Source organism: Haliotis rufescens, unplaced genomic scaffold (assembly GCF_023055435.1).
Source record: "Haliotis rufescens isolate VD_foot unplaced genomic scaffold, xgHalRufe1.0.p SCAF_10, whole genome shotgun sequence".
In the NCBI taxonomy this organism is placed as follows: domain Eukaryota; kingdom Metazoa; phylum Mollusca; class Gastropoda; order Lepetellida; family Haliotidae; genus Haliotis; species Haliotis rufescens.
The window spans coordinates 35,354,210-35,375,384 of NW_025963780.1; the positions used below are offsets into that span (position 1 = coordinate 35,354,210).

The following is a 21,175-nucleotide window of genomic DNA, read 5'->3' on the forward strand; positions in this document are numbered from 1 at the left end:
TTCAACAGGTTCAACTCGTTTCCATCTTGTTACACGTTCACCTCTATTCGGTTATGCTGTGTATCTTCTCCCCCTTCCTTTGAAACAACCCAGGGTAGCTCAGTGGTCAAAGCGTTCGCTAGTCAAACCAAAGTACCGGACTAGATTCCCTATATGGGTACAACGTGTGACACCAATTTCTGGTGTCGCCTGCAGTATATTACTAAAATATTGTTCAACACAACCTGAAAACATTCTCTCTCAGTCACTGACAGAAACAACCCAACTTGCTGTCAACTGTAATGTGCGTACTGCTGAGTGTGTAATTAGTATATGCGTTCTCGGATAGTTTGTTCTGAACTTGCCAAGGTGCTAACCTGCAACATTTTAGGTTTTCAAACACAATCAAAGTGGAAGAACTGAAATACTGCTCACCATGTAAGTACCGTTAAACTATAGGGCATATTTAAACCCTAGCATCATGAACACGACAGGAGTATGGAATACGACCCTTTACTTTTAACAAGTAAAGGTATGTGTGTCACATGTATCAGCAAGTTAAAGTTCTATTTCAGTGAGATTAATTCTTTGAGGTCTTCACTCTCAGGATAAGACAGGAAACACTTCATGACACATTACAAACTTCATGTACGATCAGTGGTGGGTGTATGCATGCCGACATTATTACGAGTGGTATGATATTCAATTGTAATAAGTATACTGTGACTCTTGCTGTTCGTTTAATGTTATCATTGTCAGTGTTGTCTTAGTCAGAGTGCATTGTTTCTAACTGCTGACCACACAATGCAGAAAATGTATGACAATATTTTAATATCCAATTTAATACTAAATTATTATAGAAAATACCCCTCCACAGCATATAGTCAACACAGAAAGATCTGTGACATTCTCAATACACAAAACCTAGAGTATTATATGTGTGCAGAAATATATTACTAGAAAAGATCTAAAGACAAATAATTGGGCTTCTCAAGACTTTACACATTTCCCTTGTTAGCCGGTGTAAGCCGGAAGTATAGCCATTGGCTGTAACACATCAGTGACATCTTCCTCCTGCGGTGATCGTCTCCAGTATTCATTTGGTTCGAGAGATTTCTTCAATTTCTGAAATGGGTCGATATCATCAAAAGATATTGGTTAAATATACATAAAAAAGTTGGTAATATGTGACAAGCACGTGATCCTTCAGGGAAGAAAATGTGATCAGAAAATGAGTCTCATGTATCCCGACATGGCGCGTTTGTGCGACAAGTGCATAAAACACTCGTAGTTCTAGATAAATATGTGTTTGGTAATTAGAACAACGTTCACATAAAAAAGCATTATTGACAAAATATTAATTGGTATCAACATTACAAGAATCCATGCATTTTCTCCCAAAGTGTTAATTTTATTCATAACTGCTGCACGATCCATATCTCGCCAACTGTTCTAAGTCTACTAACACAGCACGCAAAAAACAAACATAAGCTAAACTGACAGCATACATTTACTGCATTGTCATGTCAAGCGGAACAAGAGATTCAGATAGGTTCGAGCGTTTACGTTTTGTTTACCTCTTTCATAGTTGCCCCTGGACTGTTGTAAACCGTCCAGATGAAAACAGTCGGTAATGGCAGGAGTGTCACAAAGGTTATGAGCCATCCAACAGCTGTTGCCCAGGTAGGGTAGATGTAGTCATGGTACTTTGGGGGTCGGTAGGAGTAGAGAGAGTAGCAGAAGATCACCTGGTACAACAGATAGAGTATGACACATAAACACGGTCTGGTTATGCTTTTCAGTCCTCAATCAACAAACCTGAGAATCGTGTGGATATCTTCATACTAAACTCGTCGCTATTGTACACCCCGTAAGCATATCAGGACAAATACTGTAGGTCTCATGCACGAGGACCAAACCATTTTTTTATAATTGAAGCCTATGTTGTCATACATTAAGAATAGATTGAAAGAACATGACTGACACGAGCCCAGTACCGCATGAAGGTTGAAAGAGTCTACTAAAATGACATGATAAATTTCACCTCCATAAACCTGGCTAAGCTTTCGTTTTACTCCCCTAAAAAATATGTCAGTGCTAATCAATCACAAGCACTGATATCAGGTGCATCTACATCCGACCAATTGACTGGGACATCGTTCCTCGAACATGAGAATAGGCTTTATCTTGTAAACGTCTTCCTGTGTTTGGTCCACAGATATAAAATATTTAGAGGACACTTAGATATGACTGGAATATTGCTGACAACATCGTCTAACTTTATTCACTTCTAACTTTAGAGATTAGAGGGACGTTTTGTAGTTATTAAACTGCAAAAGAGTTATTATTGTCCTGAAGAAGAAGTCAAGTCTAGTTCACTATCTCACATTTCTTTTTCTGAAACAATTCCTGAACTTGATTTATCACACCTTTTGCTACAAAAAATGTGGTGAGTCTTACACTATGTTACGTGTACATGTATGTGTCAGTCTGAGGGCGTTTCCAAGATCAGGGTCAAGTTACATGACGTGCATATACATTTCTGACTAATCAACAAGCAACGAGTGTGTGAGTATTGTTATAACAATATGGTTCCATCATGCCCTTACAGCTTAGTGTGTGATGTAAACACGGAACTGTGGAGCAGAGGTGGCAAGTTGTCTTGGCTTTGTACATTGGAGTACCAGAATCGTTCATTTTATAAATGGTGTATTAGCGCTTTATTTGCGCTCAAGGATTTGACAAAGGCCCAAGGTCTACATTTTGGTTATTTATGGATTTCCATGCTATAAAATGGTACTCTTGTACGATGCATAACGATTCATCCGTGGTATGCACGTATCGAAGTGTCAGTAGTCAAAAATTACGTACAGCTAAAAATAGGGGGCACAGAAACTGGAAAGATATGACCATGACCCGAGGTATTGTCTTTCCCCACATCGCACGGACGTCTTCCTGAAGTCTTTTTGTTCCTGGAAATAATCCATCATCAGTTAACATTCACATATCTCGAGACTGGCATACATATTTTTACAAAATGAAATGATGGTAAGGAGCGCAAAGCAACGACAAGTGTCCACAGAATGGTTAACTGATTCATATACAGCCTCGTAGACAACACAATAACACTGAAGTCGATTACATGTTTGCGGAATATTCTTCCCTGAAGAAGGAAGCTGGAAACACCACCTTGTCCTTGATGTGATAGAATTACTTTTCATCTTGAATCTAAATGATCGAATGTAGTAGGCTCAGGTGCAAATCTATTACTATTTATTTGGAACTGTAGGTCAGTCTCGTCAGCCTCCCAATACTTTGTATCAAAATAGGGATAACTTCAACATTTCAATTGTCAACTTTCCCTCATTCCAACAGTATTCTAGCAGCTACAGCCTTTGGTGTCTACATTTCACTAGGTTTGAGGTACAATCGACCATGCTCTATACTAAAATTTAAAGAACACTTTATACCACTCTGGCTCAAGTGTTGTTTGATCGGGGTTACAGCAATCTAGGCTATAGTAAATTATTCAAAAGTTTTACCGCTAAACATTTGACTTGCCTTTACATGTGTTTCTGACAGTGCCACCGGTGGCGAAGGGTATCATCACTATTTGATCGTGATTCTTGGACACATTCTTATGTTGTAGTCCAAACGTACTGTGGATTTTGTTTTTAGCATTGCTTTCTTATAATTATGGAAATGGTTTTGTCGCTCTCATTTGAAGCTTGAAGTACAATTTCATATGGACGTATTTTGCTGTAGTGTATGGAGTACATATTGTACGCACGTGCAGAATATAGCGTCAAATGGGTTGGAGTTTTCATATTTGCTTTTATTTCAAAATTATAAAGTAAAGAAACATGAAATGTTTTGTGGATGGCAACGCTTTTAGAGGTGGCAAACCACAAGGCTCTTACCATAACACCAGCTGACAGCAATGCACTCAAGGATGCCAATCACGAGCGTTGATGGGAAGAAGGTGTACCAGTCAACCAGCGTCACCACGAATATCCCACCCTTAAATGTGTAGATTAAGCGATGAGAGATATCATGTTATACCTGATATGTGCCTTTTGAGATACCTAAAAATATTGTTTGATGTCATACATTGATGCATTAAGAGCAATACGTCACATTAAAAGTTATCTTTGTAGGGTATTATATGTCCAATTCCAAATTGTTTACTCAGCTGAAACCTATACGCAAAAGAATTCAGTGTGAAGCAAACAACAAAGAAATGTTGTACCATTAACAATTGTATTATAAAATAAATTAGGTTTATTAACCAATACAAAATAATGCAATTCCAATGGCAGTACACAGGAGAGTGACAGTTCAACATTCAATGTCAGTATAATTACATTGGCAGTATAAAATACAAATACTTGCGATAGCAAGAAGACAGGGTTAATAACATTTGTCAAGCAGCAACAGTGGTCAAGCTTCCTAAAAGCCCTAGGCTTTATATCCAGTGTAAAAAGAATGATATTTAAACAACCATTGATCTTGATGTAATGTGAGTGAGTGAGGGAGTATTGTTTTGCGCCGCTCTTAGCAATATTCCAGCAATATCACGACGGGGGACACCAGAAATGGGCTTCACACAGTGTACCAATGTCGGGAATCGAACCCGGGTCTTTGGCGTGACGAGCGAAAGCTTTAACCACTAGGCTACCCGACCGCCCCTGATGTAATGTGAGACGAGATAAACACGCACTTTCCCCCTTACATTGTCAAGGCTAGTGTTGACTTAGTCTGGCTGATCTAGAAGTGCTGGGAGCTTAGGTTGAATGTACTCGGGCCACCTATTCACAATTTCTTTCAGAAAAGGGAATCTTGGGCACTGCTGATAAATTGAAGGGAGTCTACAAAATACAAGCTGGCGCTGCTTGGACAATGTCATTATTTATGCAAAGGTAAGGCTACTTGCGTCACATGTGACATTGATCATGATGGAAATAGAGCCTTTGAAATGCTCTTAACTGGCAAGGTGATCATATGTCATCTCCAACACACTGCAGTCAATGAAAGTTTCAGTCCATTGTTCAGATAATTAAATGTGACCAAAAGATCATCTGCACTGATGACAAAACAAGCAAACATAGTCACATCTGCAAACACAACATGGTATTGTTATGCTTCTGTAGTTGAAACAGTATCATTTCACTGTCAGGGAAGTCTGTATAAACGTTCATGCTTAAAAGCTCTTGACATACCAAAACTTTCAAAATTTTAAATTATCCCTAGCCCAAAAATAAAACAGGTTCAGGAATAGGTTTCAAAGGCGGGGCTGGGACTTTTTTTTATTATATTTGCCAATCGTTTGTTAAACAAGGCAGGTTTTGCAAGATTCAGTGACGACATGTCACGAGTTTGGCCAGAACAAAAGGGATAGAAATTTGTCTCAAGTTTTGTTCACACCCCAAATGACCTGCTAAAGGAATTTCATGTCCCAAACTCAAAACATGTTTTTGATATGAATTTGGAAAAAAATGATGGAAAACCTTCCATTCATTATCAACAGAAACATCTGACAGCTTCCCTTTTCTCATCAAAACGCTATTCTTGAAATAATGGCAAACTGGAACCTTGTCAGCTTCTTCCAAAGAGAGTGCCCTACTGGCGAGAATGAGTTCTGAGTCTTCTCCCTATAGCTACTGCTCTCTTCTAAAATAAGGTTCCCAAACAGCCAAATTGTCGAAACGTTTTAGTATTCTCCATTGAAAACTTAGACAGGTCAAGAAAATGATCCATAAAATTGCTAGCCTATCATAATTGGAATCATTCTCAGAAAGAATTTGCTTAGCCATACCACGAGTAACAACAGAAGAAGGAAACATACCTGGAATTTCTTTTTCACGATTTTCAGTATTTTCCAAAGTGCAAGGCTCATGAGTGAGTGAGTGAGTATGGTTTTACGCCGCTTTTAGCAATATTCCAGCAATATCACGGCGGGGGACACCAGAAATGGGCTTCACACATTGTACCCATGTCGGGAATCGAACCCGGGTCTTCGGCGTTGCAAGGCTCATGACAAACATGATCAGCCAAACATGTTTCTGTTGCTAAATCATTCTCAGTAGGTAAGTGTACACCTTTAACAAGGAAAGTTTCTACAACTACCACCTTTACCAACCGAGACACCAAATCTGTCTTCAAATTCATAAAAAAGGGGGAGACGCACAAGTAAAACCACAAAAACCTTCTCTTTAACCCTCGGAAATAGCTGATGACTCTTCAGATGATGGCAAAATATCACCAAAGAGCAGAGTTTGCAGAGCACCATTATCGCTCAAAACTGTGATGTGCTTAACAGTGTCACATATTGCTGAAATAAACCCTTAACTAACATGAGGTAAGTACTCCTCTTGGACAGACTTTGATGACTGGTCTACAAAAGCTAACTTCTCATTAACCGAGCCACAAAAACGACTGTGATCTGACATTCACAAAAGCATTAGTGGAAGTGAGCTTTTTACACTCAGAAACAATATGTCCTGGCTTACGGCAATAGCTACAAGAAGGCTGTGACGAAAATTCAGAAGCATCTTTAGAACTTGACTTTTTGTCAACAAACTCAGAACACAAATTAGAAATATTAGAACGATAAATAGGAGGAGGTGGAGGAGGGGAACAACCCTTTCCTGATTCATAACATTTCGTGCCTGAAAACCTTGCACTGAAAAGTGCTTGCACGTCGCTCTATAAATGCTAAAATCTTGATTGCAACATTAGCCGCCATTTCACCTCACCTCACTTAAATACTTTCCAGAATATTCTATACATTCCTGGATTTGTCTAGCTGTTCTAGAAGAGTCCCGGTTATGCTTGACTCTGATAGCATCTAAAAATATTAGCTTCAACACAACTGCTTATAATAGATAGTACTACATTCCTGTCAACCAACTATCGTTAAAACACAATGTCATGCCGTTCTTATGAATTTAAACAGAAACAATGTGATACAATTACAACATTGCTTAACAATACACTACACTGCCATATAGCAAATGATAAAACTTCTTGTCTTTCAGCAGTGCATGTTTGTTTACCCAAGACAATGTCCAGAAAGTCTCATTTGGGTGGCCTCCATTACACTGTTCCGCAACAGTTGCAATTGAATAGGGTATGCATACCTTATTAAAGTGGTGACTAGACGGTATTTTAGAAGCGGTTGCAACAACCATGTGAAGCACAAAATATTCCTCTTATAAGCAAAACAAATGAAAGTACGAATGCAAAATAGGCCTGTTCACTGTTCATAAAGCCTGTGAAATATGTATAAGACCAAACAGATGTGTTCATCGTTACCTGTGACGTATATATCAGACCAAACAGGAAGAGACTGAGGAGCACAGCACTGAGGAAGAACCAGTGTCGCTTCATCAGCTTGGGAAACATATCCTCCAAGGCAGCTAAGGGTATCTCCACACATGGTACCTGCATATATGCACACGTGTCACCATGTCAGTTGGTCGAGTTTTAAACTTCTTTGGCATTCGAACAATTACCATATCTAAGTTACATCCAAGGTGTCTCAACGTACTGTGAGAAGATAGGTGGAACTTTTAATAGTTTTGTATTGATCGTCAAATGTTTCAACACAATTTGTAAATTTCGGAAATAGTTCTTGTTTGCTTGATTGTTGTTAAACGCCGCACTCAGCAATAGTCCAGCTATATGACAGCGGTCTGTAAATAATCGAGTCTTGAACATACAATCCAGTGACTGATATCATGAGCAGCGATCCACACAATTCGGATACAATGACATGCATCAACCAAGTCAACTAGTCTGACCACCAGATCCCGTTAGTCGCCTCTTTCGACACGCATAGTTGAATTTTTCGTCAGGCATGGGTTGCTGAAGACCTATTCTACCTCGGACTTTCACGGGTCTATTTGTCGGAATTAAAATAATGTAAAAACGCATGTATAATGCATAACAATTCTCAAGACAAGAGTTTCTTCCGAAGCATGTGACCCTTCAACATTCAAATACCATCTTGTTTGTTAATGGCTAGGTAGTATGAGTTGTCTTATTATCATAAATCCCACATTGAAAATAATATGTAGGTTCATCTTGATAAACTATTTATTAATTCTGAGAGAATTAAGCTTCCTCATTACCATAGAATCGATAGTCAGAGACATCAAAGTCACAAAGGTCAGCACAGACCACAGCTGTGGTAGGGGGAGAGTGGAAACCACTTCGGGGTAGACGATGAAGGCAAGGTCAAACCCTGAAACACAAGAAGCGTAGTAAATATTTATTCCCCAGTTCCATGAAGTTTACACGAAAATGAACCAATTTGTTTTGCACAGCTCCAAGTATTTACCATAGCCAGATTAATAAAAATATCAGACTTTACAAGTTTTGCATTACAGTGCATTCTATTTCCATAATAAACACACTGATGTACCTTACAACGTGATGTGTTGGTGTCAATTGATAAACATATCACGAAGAACTACTCAAGAAGAACTACTCTAAAATTAGTTAATTACGTTTCCAAAAAACGAAGACAACCGTGGATAAGTATCATAAGATTCGCGATGATGGCTGGAAGGATCTCTGTATCGCGCGAATGTGTTGTGCAGTTTGATACTTGCTGACATGTTCCGTACAGTTTGACACTTGCTGTCATGTTCCGCTAGCTACATGTATATGTACCTGATACTAGAAAACTAGTGTTGTACCATCCTTATAAGGAAAGGGGCTAAATTGACACCACACTCAACAACAAGACCCTGGGTCGTACCCAAACTTCACGAGAGCAACAACAACACGTCTAGACATCATTTACTCAAGAGCGGCGCTTGAACAATGACGTCATCAGTCTGACCTCACCAACTTGCGTCATGTGACATAACATTTCAATCTATTTATAGTATGAAAACACAACATTCCTCCTTTTCGTATGATAAATTGTAACCATGTACGTTTCATTTTTCTTCCTTATGACTACTGAGCTGAGTTCAAACGGTTTGTTGAATAATAAACGAGTTAAAGGTAAGTACAAACCAGCAGTGTTTAATGTGAGCAAGTATCCATAATGAATCAAACATTTCCTGTATATATAGCGCAATGTTACACATCACTGAATCACTTAGGTGAGATGCTTTAGAGTTCATGAAATAATCCGTGCTGTTCAGAGAGTCCTATACACATATAATTATGTTGTCGCCACTGCTCGCACTGCAACTATTAAAATAAGTCCATCTTTCTTCTGACTGTAAATGAAAACTGTAACTCATAAACTTATAATAGCACTATCAATACAGTTCATAATCATTGAGTCGAGCTGGCACAGTATTCTGTCTTGAAGTTGTCTCACAGATTTAGTCACTCGCCTCATCTTCCATGGTTGTCAGGTTATCGTCCACTTGATCTCACTGGATTACCTCCTCTGGAAAAGATATCTGGACTGTCATCCTTAACACTGTCGGGATGTGCATCATGGCACTTCTTCATGTGAGATGAGTTTCCTCTTTTCTACCTGCTCTTCATTCCTTGCTGTCACTGAGTTGCCACTCTTCTCAATTACTGTGTTTGGTTCAAGTTAGGAGACAACTTGTTGTGACGTTCTTGGATATTTGTTGGTGGTTACATGTGATATCGACCCGTAGAGTTTCGAATGAACCGTCCACAGAAATTGACAGAATGTATTCCAAACATCAACCTCTTGTAACGGAACAGTCAAATATGAGATGAAAATGTGGTTATCACACGTGATTATCAATCTATTGGAATCCCCACTTTAAATTCAACTTCCTTATCACACTTGTGCCATTCGTGTCGGCGATGATTTCATCTACGGTTGGAATAGGGTGTCTTTCTCGAACAACTGCCTGGTTAGTCTCATGTCTACACATATCCTAATCTGATTTCTGGACAACTAAGGGTGATACCCAAGGAGTGGACCTGTTACCCTTTCAAAAACATCTACCTAATTCTCCTAGCTTGGTTTTAACTTGTTTTAGGTCAAATGGTTGAACTACCGGTTTTATATTATAATCAATGTGTAGTTTCAACTGAAAGGTTTTTTTAATGTGCCTAGTCCACCAAAGCTATCACCTAATTCTTGATTCAGTTGCTCCTCATAATTCTGCATTGCAGCGGAACCCTTTGGGTTGACATATGAACAAAATCAGTGTTTCTCACAAAGTTCAGTGTTTATGATGTTAACAGTAGCTCCCGGAATATTGCCGAGTGCGGCGTTAAACAACAAATCAACCAACCAACCAACTATAAAGTGGTAAATGTGTTTGACCTGTTCAGTTACGAGGCACTAAACCGATCTCAAACACACGCTCAAACACTCGATCATATGAGTGGCTTTAGAAGTTTAAGGCTTAGTGGATGTTTTAGAACTGCGTTAGATCTTCCTCGAACTTGATTTCTTTATCTATGGAATATTGAGGATCTCGCCAACAAGGTCACAGTTCTGAGGAGACCCGCTAGCTGATAACCTATGCCATAATGGAAGAAGTGACCCGCTCCCTTGGGCTGGTCTAGTGGGGACAATCCAAAGCACTCAACTGATAATTGTATCTTTAATTGTAACTGGTGATCTCTCAAGCAGTAATTGTACTACTTGGAGCAATTAAGGAAGACAATTCAGACTTGAATTGTGATGTCTTAGTCAACCGTGTACGTCTGTCTTCTGAACATTCCTTAATCGCATTGACTATAGTCTGGCTTTCGCTATCTACCGTGATCACATTCTACGATATAACTGCTTGATATACAACTCTAAATTAATGGCTGCTGCCGAGGTCCGCTAACATATGGCCACGACAACACTCGAATTTTACTAACGCTTCAATCAATTGCTACCACTGACAGCCACGCCATGTCAACTTAGCTACAATTAACACAACTTTCTTATGGCTTGCATGCTGTTATGACAGTTTTTAATTCTACGTACGCATCACAATTTCTGGTGAAAATAATTTCATACAGGTTCTAGTCGGTGATACAAAACTAAGACCCGTGAAGATTCCGGGGTAGAATAGGTCTTCAGCAACCCATACTTGCCGTAAAAGGCGACTATGTCGGTCGTAAAAGGCGACTAACGGGATCGTGTGGTAAGGCTCGCTGACTTGGCTGATTCATGTAATCGATCCCAATTGCATGGATCGATGCTCATGCTGTCAATCACTGGATTTTCTGGTCCAGACTCGATTATTTACAGACCGCCGTCATAAAGCTGGAATATTGCTGAATGCGACGTTAAACAACAAACCAACTAACCTTTCTTTGTACATTGTCCATGTAACAGTCATTTTCTCTTCAAATAGTCCTCTCGCGAATATTCATCGGACATTAAAACATTTTCTAGCTGTTTGTATTGAGAACTTTAAAAAAATGTCTAACACAGTTTGACGCTTCGATTATGTTTCCAGGTTTTTCCACACCATACCAGTGCTCGTGTGTTTCAATAAAGTCTTCACATTAAGCTGAAATGCCGTGATGTAACTGGAATACTGTTCAAAGAACAAGTGTTAAAGCCAACTCACTCACTATCACCTTAGATTAGGAAGAGCTTTTATTACTCTATTCCCAGTCGGCAATGCAAAGGGTGATGTTTCAGTAACTCTATATCTGGCTGACGACTGCCATACTTTACAATTGTTTTATGGTCTGAACAGTCTCAAGTATCAAAGACTTGAGTTAAGAAATTTTATTTATTATTCCAAAACATGTTAAAGTACACTTAAATTTTGAAACAGAAAACATCCATTAGGACCATTGAATGCAAATTTATAGATTACATATATCTTCATTTCATATTGATCAGTAAATGGAAATCAATGAATACTTCTTTCGAAAAAAAGTGGAATTTGAAAAAGAGTGAAAATTATATTATACATGTATATTAACGACGGTATACTCCCATACGAGCATGTCTCTTTGACATCGCACTTCTCGAAAGTGTATATTTGTATGGGATCTTTAAGTATTTGTCTGTAAGTTGTGAAAGTATAGGACCAGCGCCTATGTATAAGATAAATTAATCTAAGCTGTGATATCTCCATATTAATACTTCTTGGGACTTGAGTAAATGAAGTCTTAGATATGTTGTTGTTTCTCTCGTGGAGTTTGGGTACGACCCAGGAACGTTACATTGGCGACGAGGTTGTGGGTTGGTTGGTTTGTTGTTTAACGCCGCACTCGTCAATATTCCAGCTATATGACGGCGGTGTGTAAATAATCGAATCTGGACCAGACAATCCAGTGATTAATATCATGAACATCGATCCACGCAATTGGGATCGATGTCATGTATCAACCAAGTCAGCGAGCCTGACCACCCGACCCCGTTAGTCGCCTTTTACGACAGACATAGTCGCCTCTTACGGCAAGTATGGGTTGCTGAAGATCTATTCTACCCAGGATCTTCACGGGCCTTACCACTTTATAACACAAGCACACGGAAGGTGCTGACAAACCAAGAAACATAATCACGATCAAAGGCTTCTGGCAAGCCAATTGCAGTCCCTCAGACGACTGGGCCACCTGTACCCAAAAATTCATTGTGTACATATTCATAGTCATTAACAATTAATTATCATTAGGTTACTTACCAGATGATTCAAACGCATCGACGGTTACTCCACGTTGATAGGCCGCGTGGCCAACGATAGAGAAGAAAGCGAAGCCGAAGAACACATTCGAGAGTGAATCCATCAGGCAAACTATTATTACATCCCTTCAAAAACCAATACAAAGACAATATAGCATAAAAATAATGGCTGAAAGCTTTGAGATACCCACACTTGTGCATTTTAGCGACTTCAGTGCAAATTATTTATTCCAGACAGTGAACTTTTCGTGGCATGTTTGTTAAACTCCCAGGATGCCAAGTCAATTTTCCGGCGGGCATTTTTATAAATTATGAAAAGTTAACGTTGTTCGAGAATTTGAGCACTGCATTTACCTCTTTAACTATCTAAATTACGAAACATGTAGAACATTAATTAGCAAATCTAAGCTTGGTTTGATAAAACAGACATGATATGAAATGACATCGATCTCTATACATATTGGAGAAAACTAGAGTGGAAACGTAGGATATATTCAAGAACAATACAATAACGATAATGTGGCATTGTTTTACTTCATTCTGCGAGTATAGACTTTTGGCATAGTTTCGTGAAATTACTTTTGAAAATCATTTTTAAAGTAAAATAGTTATGTTGATTGGATCATTGTTTCTATTTGCATAAAGAAGTAGTACTTGTCTCGTTGTAATTTCAGTTTGACTTTAATTGTATAGTAGAGCCATTTTTCAAGTAATTTCAAGATAACGTTTACCTTGATGCAATCCTAGAATATATGAATTATAACGTTTGCCTTGATGCAATCCTAGAATATATGATTGATAACGTTTACCTTTATGCAATCCTAGAATATATGAATGATACCGTTTGCCTTGATGCAATCCTAGAATATATCAATGATTGTTTCTAAGTCTTTGGCGCAGGAGCCGCTACTAATGCTATATCCATATGCTCCTTTGGACAGGAAATTATTATTTTGTAATATATGGTGAATTATATAGTATTGGAAACATTTACTTTTAATTGTACATTGCGACGAATTATTTTTTATGTGACGCTTTATGTAATATATTGACGAAATAATGATATAGCAAATGAATCTCTAAGCCTTTACATTTTCGATGACAGAAACAGTGAGTGAGTGAGTTAAGATTTACAGTCACATCGGCAGTATTTCAGCCATATCGTGACTACAACAATTTAAACATACATACGAAATATGTGTAAACTTTCTAAAATACCTGTCAACAAAGGACAGTAAAATAACTAGAGTATCACAGACATATTTAAAACTAGTATGGAAGGATAAAACGTAATTACAATACATAACAATACATGATAAAAACGAGCTAGAGATCACCAGCATCCAAAGGACAGAAACAGAATTTTCACTACGACCCCAAAGACAGCAAAGCGGTGTAGGCACACACAAAGAAAAGGGGTCATAGGTCCTCTATGCTTTAACTAGGCCATCGTAGCTCAGCTTTCCTGGTTGTAATGTGCTATAGTTCACGCCAGTATCTTATCCTTTTTTCAATTATATTGTTCAAGAGTAACCAAACTGTTCCAAAACAAATATCGATACGAGGCCATACATGTTTTGTTAGCATGGGAAATCATAAGGAAAACTAGACTCGTAATCCACTTGATTAATTACGGAAAAATTGATACAGTTTCGTTTGACATGCCGTCTTGTTTTATTTCTTTGACGACGTCGGAGCAAAAGACATAGATTAATATATAGATATCACCTAATTTTCGTTTTAAATATACAAAAATCACCATATGTAAAACAGATTGTAATGCTTTTTACCGTGTAAATAATGTCCTAAATATATAACATATTAGATAGGTTGATCATGTATCTTATTTGGACAAAACCTGCATAATTTTTATGTAAATCAAATACTCAGAAGTAAATTTAAAACAAACAATTTTTGTAATTGTTAGGTATTATGTGAATGCATCTCGTCATTTCGTCTCGGTATTATCACAATGAAAGATGCCAATCGCCTTTGTTTGGGATAATCATGTAAGTTGTCATACAGTTTTGTTGTTTTTAACAATAGTAGTAGAAATAATGTAAAAGGTGTAATATGCTATGATAACAATATTTAAAAAAGAATGAAATTATCTATTATATCATACAAAACGATGGGAGTAATTCGTAAATGGTGTGTGACTGAACGAGCGTTTGGTGTCCACAAGTTTTCATTATAAACTGAAATACAAACGAAAGTACACACCCCTAAAATATCATATATTACGCATATGGTTGAAAAAGTTGTTACATTTTTGGCGCTATCGTAATGTAATGAACAAAACCATTGAGAGCATGTCGCAGAAACGTAACCTTGACATTATGATAGGCAACAAAAGCACACATTGTGAAAATGGCAATTTTCTCCATTTGCACGTGCAATATGCGTAGAAACAGTATAAAAGGCAGTGGATTCTATCGTTCATTACACATTCAACGAAAAAAACACAAGACAAATGCCACGTTTAACAGCAGCGGAGCGAGAGAGAGCCGTGGGAATGTCCCAAGTGGGGGCGTCGAACAGTCACATCGCAAGGACCCTTGGCTGCACAAGGCAAACCATTATCAGACTCCTTCGTCGTGTCAACCAGACTGGCCAGACATCCGACCGCCCAAGAAGAGGAAGACCGAGAGTGACGACCCCTGCAAAAGACCGGTACATACGCACATTACACCTGCGCAACAGGTTCCTCACCATGGCATCAACAGCGTCGACAGCGTTAGGTCACCACATCAGCAGGAACACAGTCATGAGACGACTACGAGCTGCCGGTATCCGGGCTTATCGACCATTCCGTGGGATGACCTTGACCGCTCAACACCGTATCAGCCGTCTTCGCTGGGCAAGAAGAGTCAGACGCTGGCAACGTCGTGACTGGTCACGAGTCCTCTTTACCGATGAAAGTCGATTCAACCTCTACCATGCTGACGGTAGAGTGAGAGTCTACCGACGTAGATGCGAGCGACTGGCTGGAGCATGTGTCCAACAAGTTCATCCTTTTGGCGGAGGCAGCGTTATGGTTTGGGGAGGCATTTGCGGCGAACAGAAGACGGATTTGGTCATTCTCCACCAGACCCTGACAGCCCAGAGGTACAGGGACCAAGTGTTACAGCCGGTGGTGATCCCCTTCATGCAGGGGCAAAGGCAGGGGTTTCTTTTTCAGCAAGATAACGCCCGACCACACACCGCTAGACTCACTATGGACTTCCTGAACCGTCAGAACATTCAGCTTTTGCCTTGGCCGTCACGCTCTCCGGACTTGTCACCCATTGAACACCTGTGGGACCATCTCGGTAGACAGTTGCGACGACGTGCACAGCCACCAACCACCATACCACAGCTGGAACAGGCTCTGCGAGAAGAGTGGCAGCGGATCCCTAATGACGTCATCCGACAGTTGACCTTATCCATGAGAAGGCGTGTCCTGGCTTGCATTAACTCAAATGGGGGTCATACGAGGTACTGAGACCACTCGCATGGCCTTCATACCTGGGACTGTCATCATTTCTACAAGTGTGATTTTTGATGAGTGACCGCCTATGGACGTTATTGTCAACTGAAAAGTTTTATGTGGCCACAAATCTTTAAATCCATTCTAAACATGTTTGAAAATGACTCAACAATGACATTAAACATTACAATCACAATAAAGTTTGCCCTGTCTTCTTTTACTGTCAGAATAGTGGGGTGTGTACTTTCTTTTGTACTTCAGTTTAGTTGCGAGCAGTTATATAGGACTTCAAAGATAAACTTTCTCACTGCTTTATCAGTTTATTTAGCCTTGAGGTCGAAAACGTTAGGGCGTATTAAGGAACGTCAAGAGCTACCACTCAGCTCACTTTGTAGCAGAATGATTGGTACTTCTTGTTTTTGTATTGTGTCGGTTTCATTTTTTTAAAAGTCTCATGGTTGCAGCATGTTTTGCAACAAAGTTAGTAGTGTTTTCAGAAAATACTTTCTCCCCTTAAATCTGAAAGTCATCTGGTTCTGTCTCAATCCATAAAAAATCAGTTGATTCTTATATAGATACGCAAAGTCTACATCATGATTGAAACTGTAAGTAGCAGGATAGAAGGATCGTGTGTACCGTTATTTACCAGACCTCTCAAAGAAACTACTAAATATGTACAGCAATGTTTACCGGTGACAGACTTTTTTACACTTGCAGCAGAACGCGGGATTTTCAGAACAGTAGTTTTGTCGTTTCAGTGATGGTACATACATAAAGGTATCATCATGTAAATAATCAGGAACAATATGACAATCTGTATATTGTTATTTGTTGTTACATTTTCCGTTGTAACAAAGAGAATTAGTCAGAAATGCAGATCAATACCTTTGATGTTGTGCGTGATTTTGCGTCAGTCATGGCGTCACACATGGTAAAATGCATATGCATATATTGTTCTACAATAGTGTCTTATACACAGTTTCATGTGCACATTTTGTCTTATAAATTGTGTTTTACCATGGAAACGACTGGAGCATGTCTTTAAAAACTGATTGACATAAAATATATACCTGAAGCAGTTGTTGTCCATTCTGTTGTGTCCAGACATAGTAATTATGCACCCCATGGCTATACCCATGGAAGCCAGGGCGAAACTACACGACTGAATCCACACCTGAAACCAAAGACACGTGCAGTGCATGCAGAGTGCTGATCAGAAGCATAGGATTTAACTTAAGGTATTCCCTGTAGAATGGGCAGTGTTGAAGATCATAAAACACTTTTTGTTTTTGTATAATCTACATCTTCCCTGGATCAAATTCTAAAGTTTCATCAATATTCACTACTCAGTTTAACTGTTTCATCAAATTATATACACATACCCCCTTTCTGCAAAATTCGATAAAATCGAATAGGGGTATGTATGTTGTATGTCTAAAGTATCACGAATGTGGTTTTTCGTTCATAAACATTTAATAGTAGAAACATCAGCAGTGAAATCATGTCAGTTTAAAACTATAAGCGGTAAATTAAATTCAGAAGAAGGGTATTGAAGCATGAAGTATGTAAACTAGTATACAAAGTTCTGAAATGATTTCTTTCATGTATTTCGTGTGTGTGAGACATTGCATTTACTGCTCTGGAAGTACAAACAAGACACACATATAGTTAATAAACTTTTTGAAAAACGTCTGAAGTGAGCACACAATAATCGCAAGCCAAAAGAAAGAAATTTACCTTTATGTATCAGAAATCTATGGCCTTTTGTAGTATGACACACACATTCTTTTTCTGTTCAGCCAAACGTCATGCCACATAGAACAAGACTCAAACAAACTAACATACAGGTACTTATTAAAAGAGGGATGGATACATGTCACCAATGAATAGTTCCCAATTTTTGACAACCTTGACAACAATGACGTTGATCTTTGACATTGGCTTGACCTGCAACATTACAGTAACAAAGCAATGGGCGATATTTCGCCTCAGAAATTTTATGACATCGTACCAGGGTAATGAGTATAAAAAATAAATGAAGAATATTCTTCCAGGTTTGCGTATTTGCAAAATTTTATATAGCGAAAAAGAGGACAGTCGGCGTCCATGCAAGGATCGTCAAAGCAAACATGGCTAACTAAGTAATTATGATCAATTAATACGTTTGCTTTACGATTTTGTGTGGATTAGCGGTTCTTTTCGTTCTTGAATCGACCACACTGATTAGGAGATAAACCTACTGTGTTTTGAAAATTGATGTATTCCCACTGTAGAGTAGATACCTCTTTATTTTAATTTTGAACCGAGCGTATCTGCTCTACGGTGGGACTACATCAAATTTCAAAACACCGTAGGTTTATCTCCATTCTACCATGACGGCAACACTTTAAAAACGGTGCTCTCTTGCAACGCGTAACAACACAGGTCCACAACATTCCGAAAAGTGGTCACAGTGGTAGTTATATATGTAACAATTATTGCTAAAGTTCAAGATTAAAAACACCATAGTCGTAAGTAGTTCATAATAATAGTTCAAAACATAAGTTGATAAATAACACTCCAAACTTAGTCCAAAGAGAGATGTTTTAATTTCTACAAAACTGTTGTACACTGTGGACTGACGGTGAATTCTCGGATTTTTGCGAGAGAGGTCATTTCTTGGAAATCGAACATGCGATCATATCTAGGGGTGACGGTTTATAGAAAAAGGTTTTAAAATGCTAAACGAATATATTTCTACAACAAACTTTATGAATTAACATTCTAGTATACATTTAACATGTGTAAGTGTTATAAGTTAAATAACAATAATAAATTTTTAAAAAAATGCCTCTCCACCCCAGAACTTGACCTACATGTACATCACTGTTACTCACACCTCCCAGCTGTCAATGGCTGACAATCTTGTGTTAAATTCTCCGTAACGAGTTAAAGAATGAAGCAAGATGACAACCCCGATCTATGATGTGGCTCAACATTAACATGTAGATTATCTGGGATTGATCGAGCCTGCTGGTACATCCATATTATTACCAGTGTGACTGAGTATGACTGAACAGGCGCTTTTGTTGGCCGCAGACGAGCCGGATATTTTGAAACGAGGAATCTGCATGATGTGAACCGTCAATTTCAAGATTTCACAGATCCAAAGCCAGATAGTGACAGAGCTAAGACGTCTGTGGCCCAGAGAGAGTGGATCGTATATGATTTTTCTTAATTGCTCTTATTCTGAAATGAATCATCAAGTTTGATAAGCTGTCACTTAAGTTGGGACATTATTTTCATGGACTTTCGAAGGTGAGTGTTTTCTGATGGACTTTCAAATCCCCTCCTGCCAAATTCTAACGGTGGTGGTTGACGGAGATGGCAACGAATATCAATCACAAAAAAGGTTTGTAAAGTTTTTTCAAGCAATTTTTGTTATGTTATATTTTACTTTCATTGTCGGTTGTTTCAATGAGGACATAGCTGAAACAATTCCAATTCTGGTCACCACAGAACATTTCTGTAACAGTTTCATAAACATTTCATTTGTATGCAAAAGATATGCCTTCGTTAAATCATTTAATGTCATCATCGAAGCAGTCAGGGTTGCGGCCTAGAACGCCCCAAACATCCAATATCAGACTACCGTTATATATTTTCTCTATTTGACGCTACTTCGTCTATTAAAATCGCGAGAGCGCTTGACTCGGCGTGTGTTAGAGACCTGGCTGGTATTAGAGACCCATCGTGTATTAGAGGAAATAAATATTCGTTTTACAGTTTATATGGGGGTGATCGATCGGCAGCCATTTTTTTTATGAATCGATAAGTAGGCTTTCTATGTATTCATGCGCACGTTTTGGGTGAAAAGTCTTAATATATTTGAACCAATCAGAATCAAGCATTCATCAATGTCATGGTAGAATTTCTGTTAAACGTCATTTACAATACGGAGGATAACTCTTACTCGGTATTACATGTACGTCACCCGAACATTGCTATGTCGGAAACATCAGCGTATGTCGTAGCTTTCTCCAGAACTACCCCATTACACAGGGAATACCTTAAGTATTTATGACTGCATTTACAGGTATGTCATGGTGTACAAAAATGTTCTTAAAATGAAGGCATTTCTATGAAACATTCTCTGATTCCCTTCTATTGAACAGTCACATACATTTTTCGTTTATATTGCCACGCCTTCCCCTTTTGTTACTCCATCAGCATATGTGTGAATAGTGTTATATGTTGCTTTTGAACATTTTCCAGCCTCACCATGGCTGGGCGACATCAGAAATGGGTCTTTGTACACATGTGAGGGATCGAACCAGAGTGGCTCTACCCTCTTCTATCCCCTTTCGATAAGCCATGAATACCAACCATCTGGTATTAAACATGATAAAAGTAACAATGGCGGCAATACAAGTTAAATAGAAAGTTGAATATGGGTAAACGGATTCGTGCACACTTTAGGGTCTGTGAGCTTGTCAAACTTGGGATAGATGTAGTAGTATATTCCTTCAGCTGACCCCGGAAGTAGACAGCCCCGGATGAGGAAGATAAAGATGAGGATGTAGGGTACGGCCACGGTGATGTAGACAAGCTGGTAGAAAAGAATAAAGTGAGTTAGTGAATGAATATGGTTTTCTATTGCGATTAGCAATGTCCCGTGACGAGTATACTGTATGACGGATCGCGATCTCAATGGTTTAATGCAGATCAACGGATGAAAGCAGGGGCAATGTATCATAAAAGTTATTTTCCATAACTCTAAGTGTGTAAACTACCGACAAGAATCGAAAGATTTGTAAACATATTAACTTCAACATATAATTTATGTCCATTCACACATATTGGTTACACCCGTGATGATTCCGGGGTAGAATAGGTCTTCAGCAACCCATGCTTGCCGCAAAAGGCGACTGTGCTTGTCGTTAAAGGCGACTAACGGGATCGGATGGTCAGGCTCGCTGACTTGGTTGATGCATGTCATCGATCCAAATTGCGTGGATCGATACTCATGATATCAATCACTGGATTGTCTGGTACAGACACGATTATTTACGGACCGCCGTCATATACCTGGAATATTGCTGAGTGCGGCGTTAAACAACAAACCAACCAACAACATATTGGTTATGTCCATACAG

The 21,175-nt window shown here is 38.8% G+C and overlaps 1 protein-coding gene across 1 annotated transcript; it reads right to left on the reverse strand.

Annotated features, from left to right (window-relative positions):
- Positions 1 to 916: 916 nt before the first annotated feature.
- LOC124131140 (sodium- and chloride-dependent GABA transporter 3-like) lies at positions 917 to 20,710 on the reverse strand. The gene is made up of 9 exons (XM_046494233.2): positions 20,494 to 20,710; positions 17,111 to 17,214; positions 12,573 to 12,697; positions 8,112 to 8,224; positions 7,294 to 7,422; positions 3,900 to 3,999; positions 2,851 to 2,951; positions 1,557 to 1,727; positions 917 to 1,104 (listed from the first exon to the last, which is right to left on the reverse strand). Exons 2-9 carry the CDS (start codon positions 17,176 to 17,178, stop codon positions 994 to 996), a joined length of 918 nt encoding a protein of 305 aa, XP_046350189.2. The 5' UTR covers positions 17,179 to 17,214; positions 20,494 to 20,710; the 3' UTR covers positions 917 to 993.
- Positions 20,711 to 21,175: the final 465 nt, after the last annotated feature.

Excerpts from the sequence above, each read along its gene's own strand:
- LOC124131140 (XM_046494233.2), bottom strand. The coding sequence starts at position 17,178 with ATGGGTATAGCCATGGGGTGCATAATTACTATGTCTGGACACAACAGA. Across the intron at positions 12,698-17,110 it reads ATGGACAACAACTGCTTCAG|GGATGTAATAATAGTTTGCC; the intron begins GTATATATTTTA and ends TGGTTTTTGAAG. Across the intron at positions 1,728-2,850 it reads TGTGCCCCCTATTTTTAGCT|GTGATCTTCTGCTACTCTCT; the intron begins GTACGTAATTTT and ends CTGTTGTACCAG.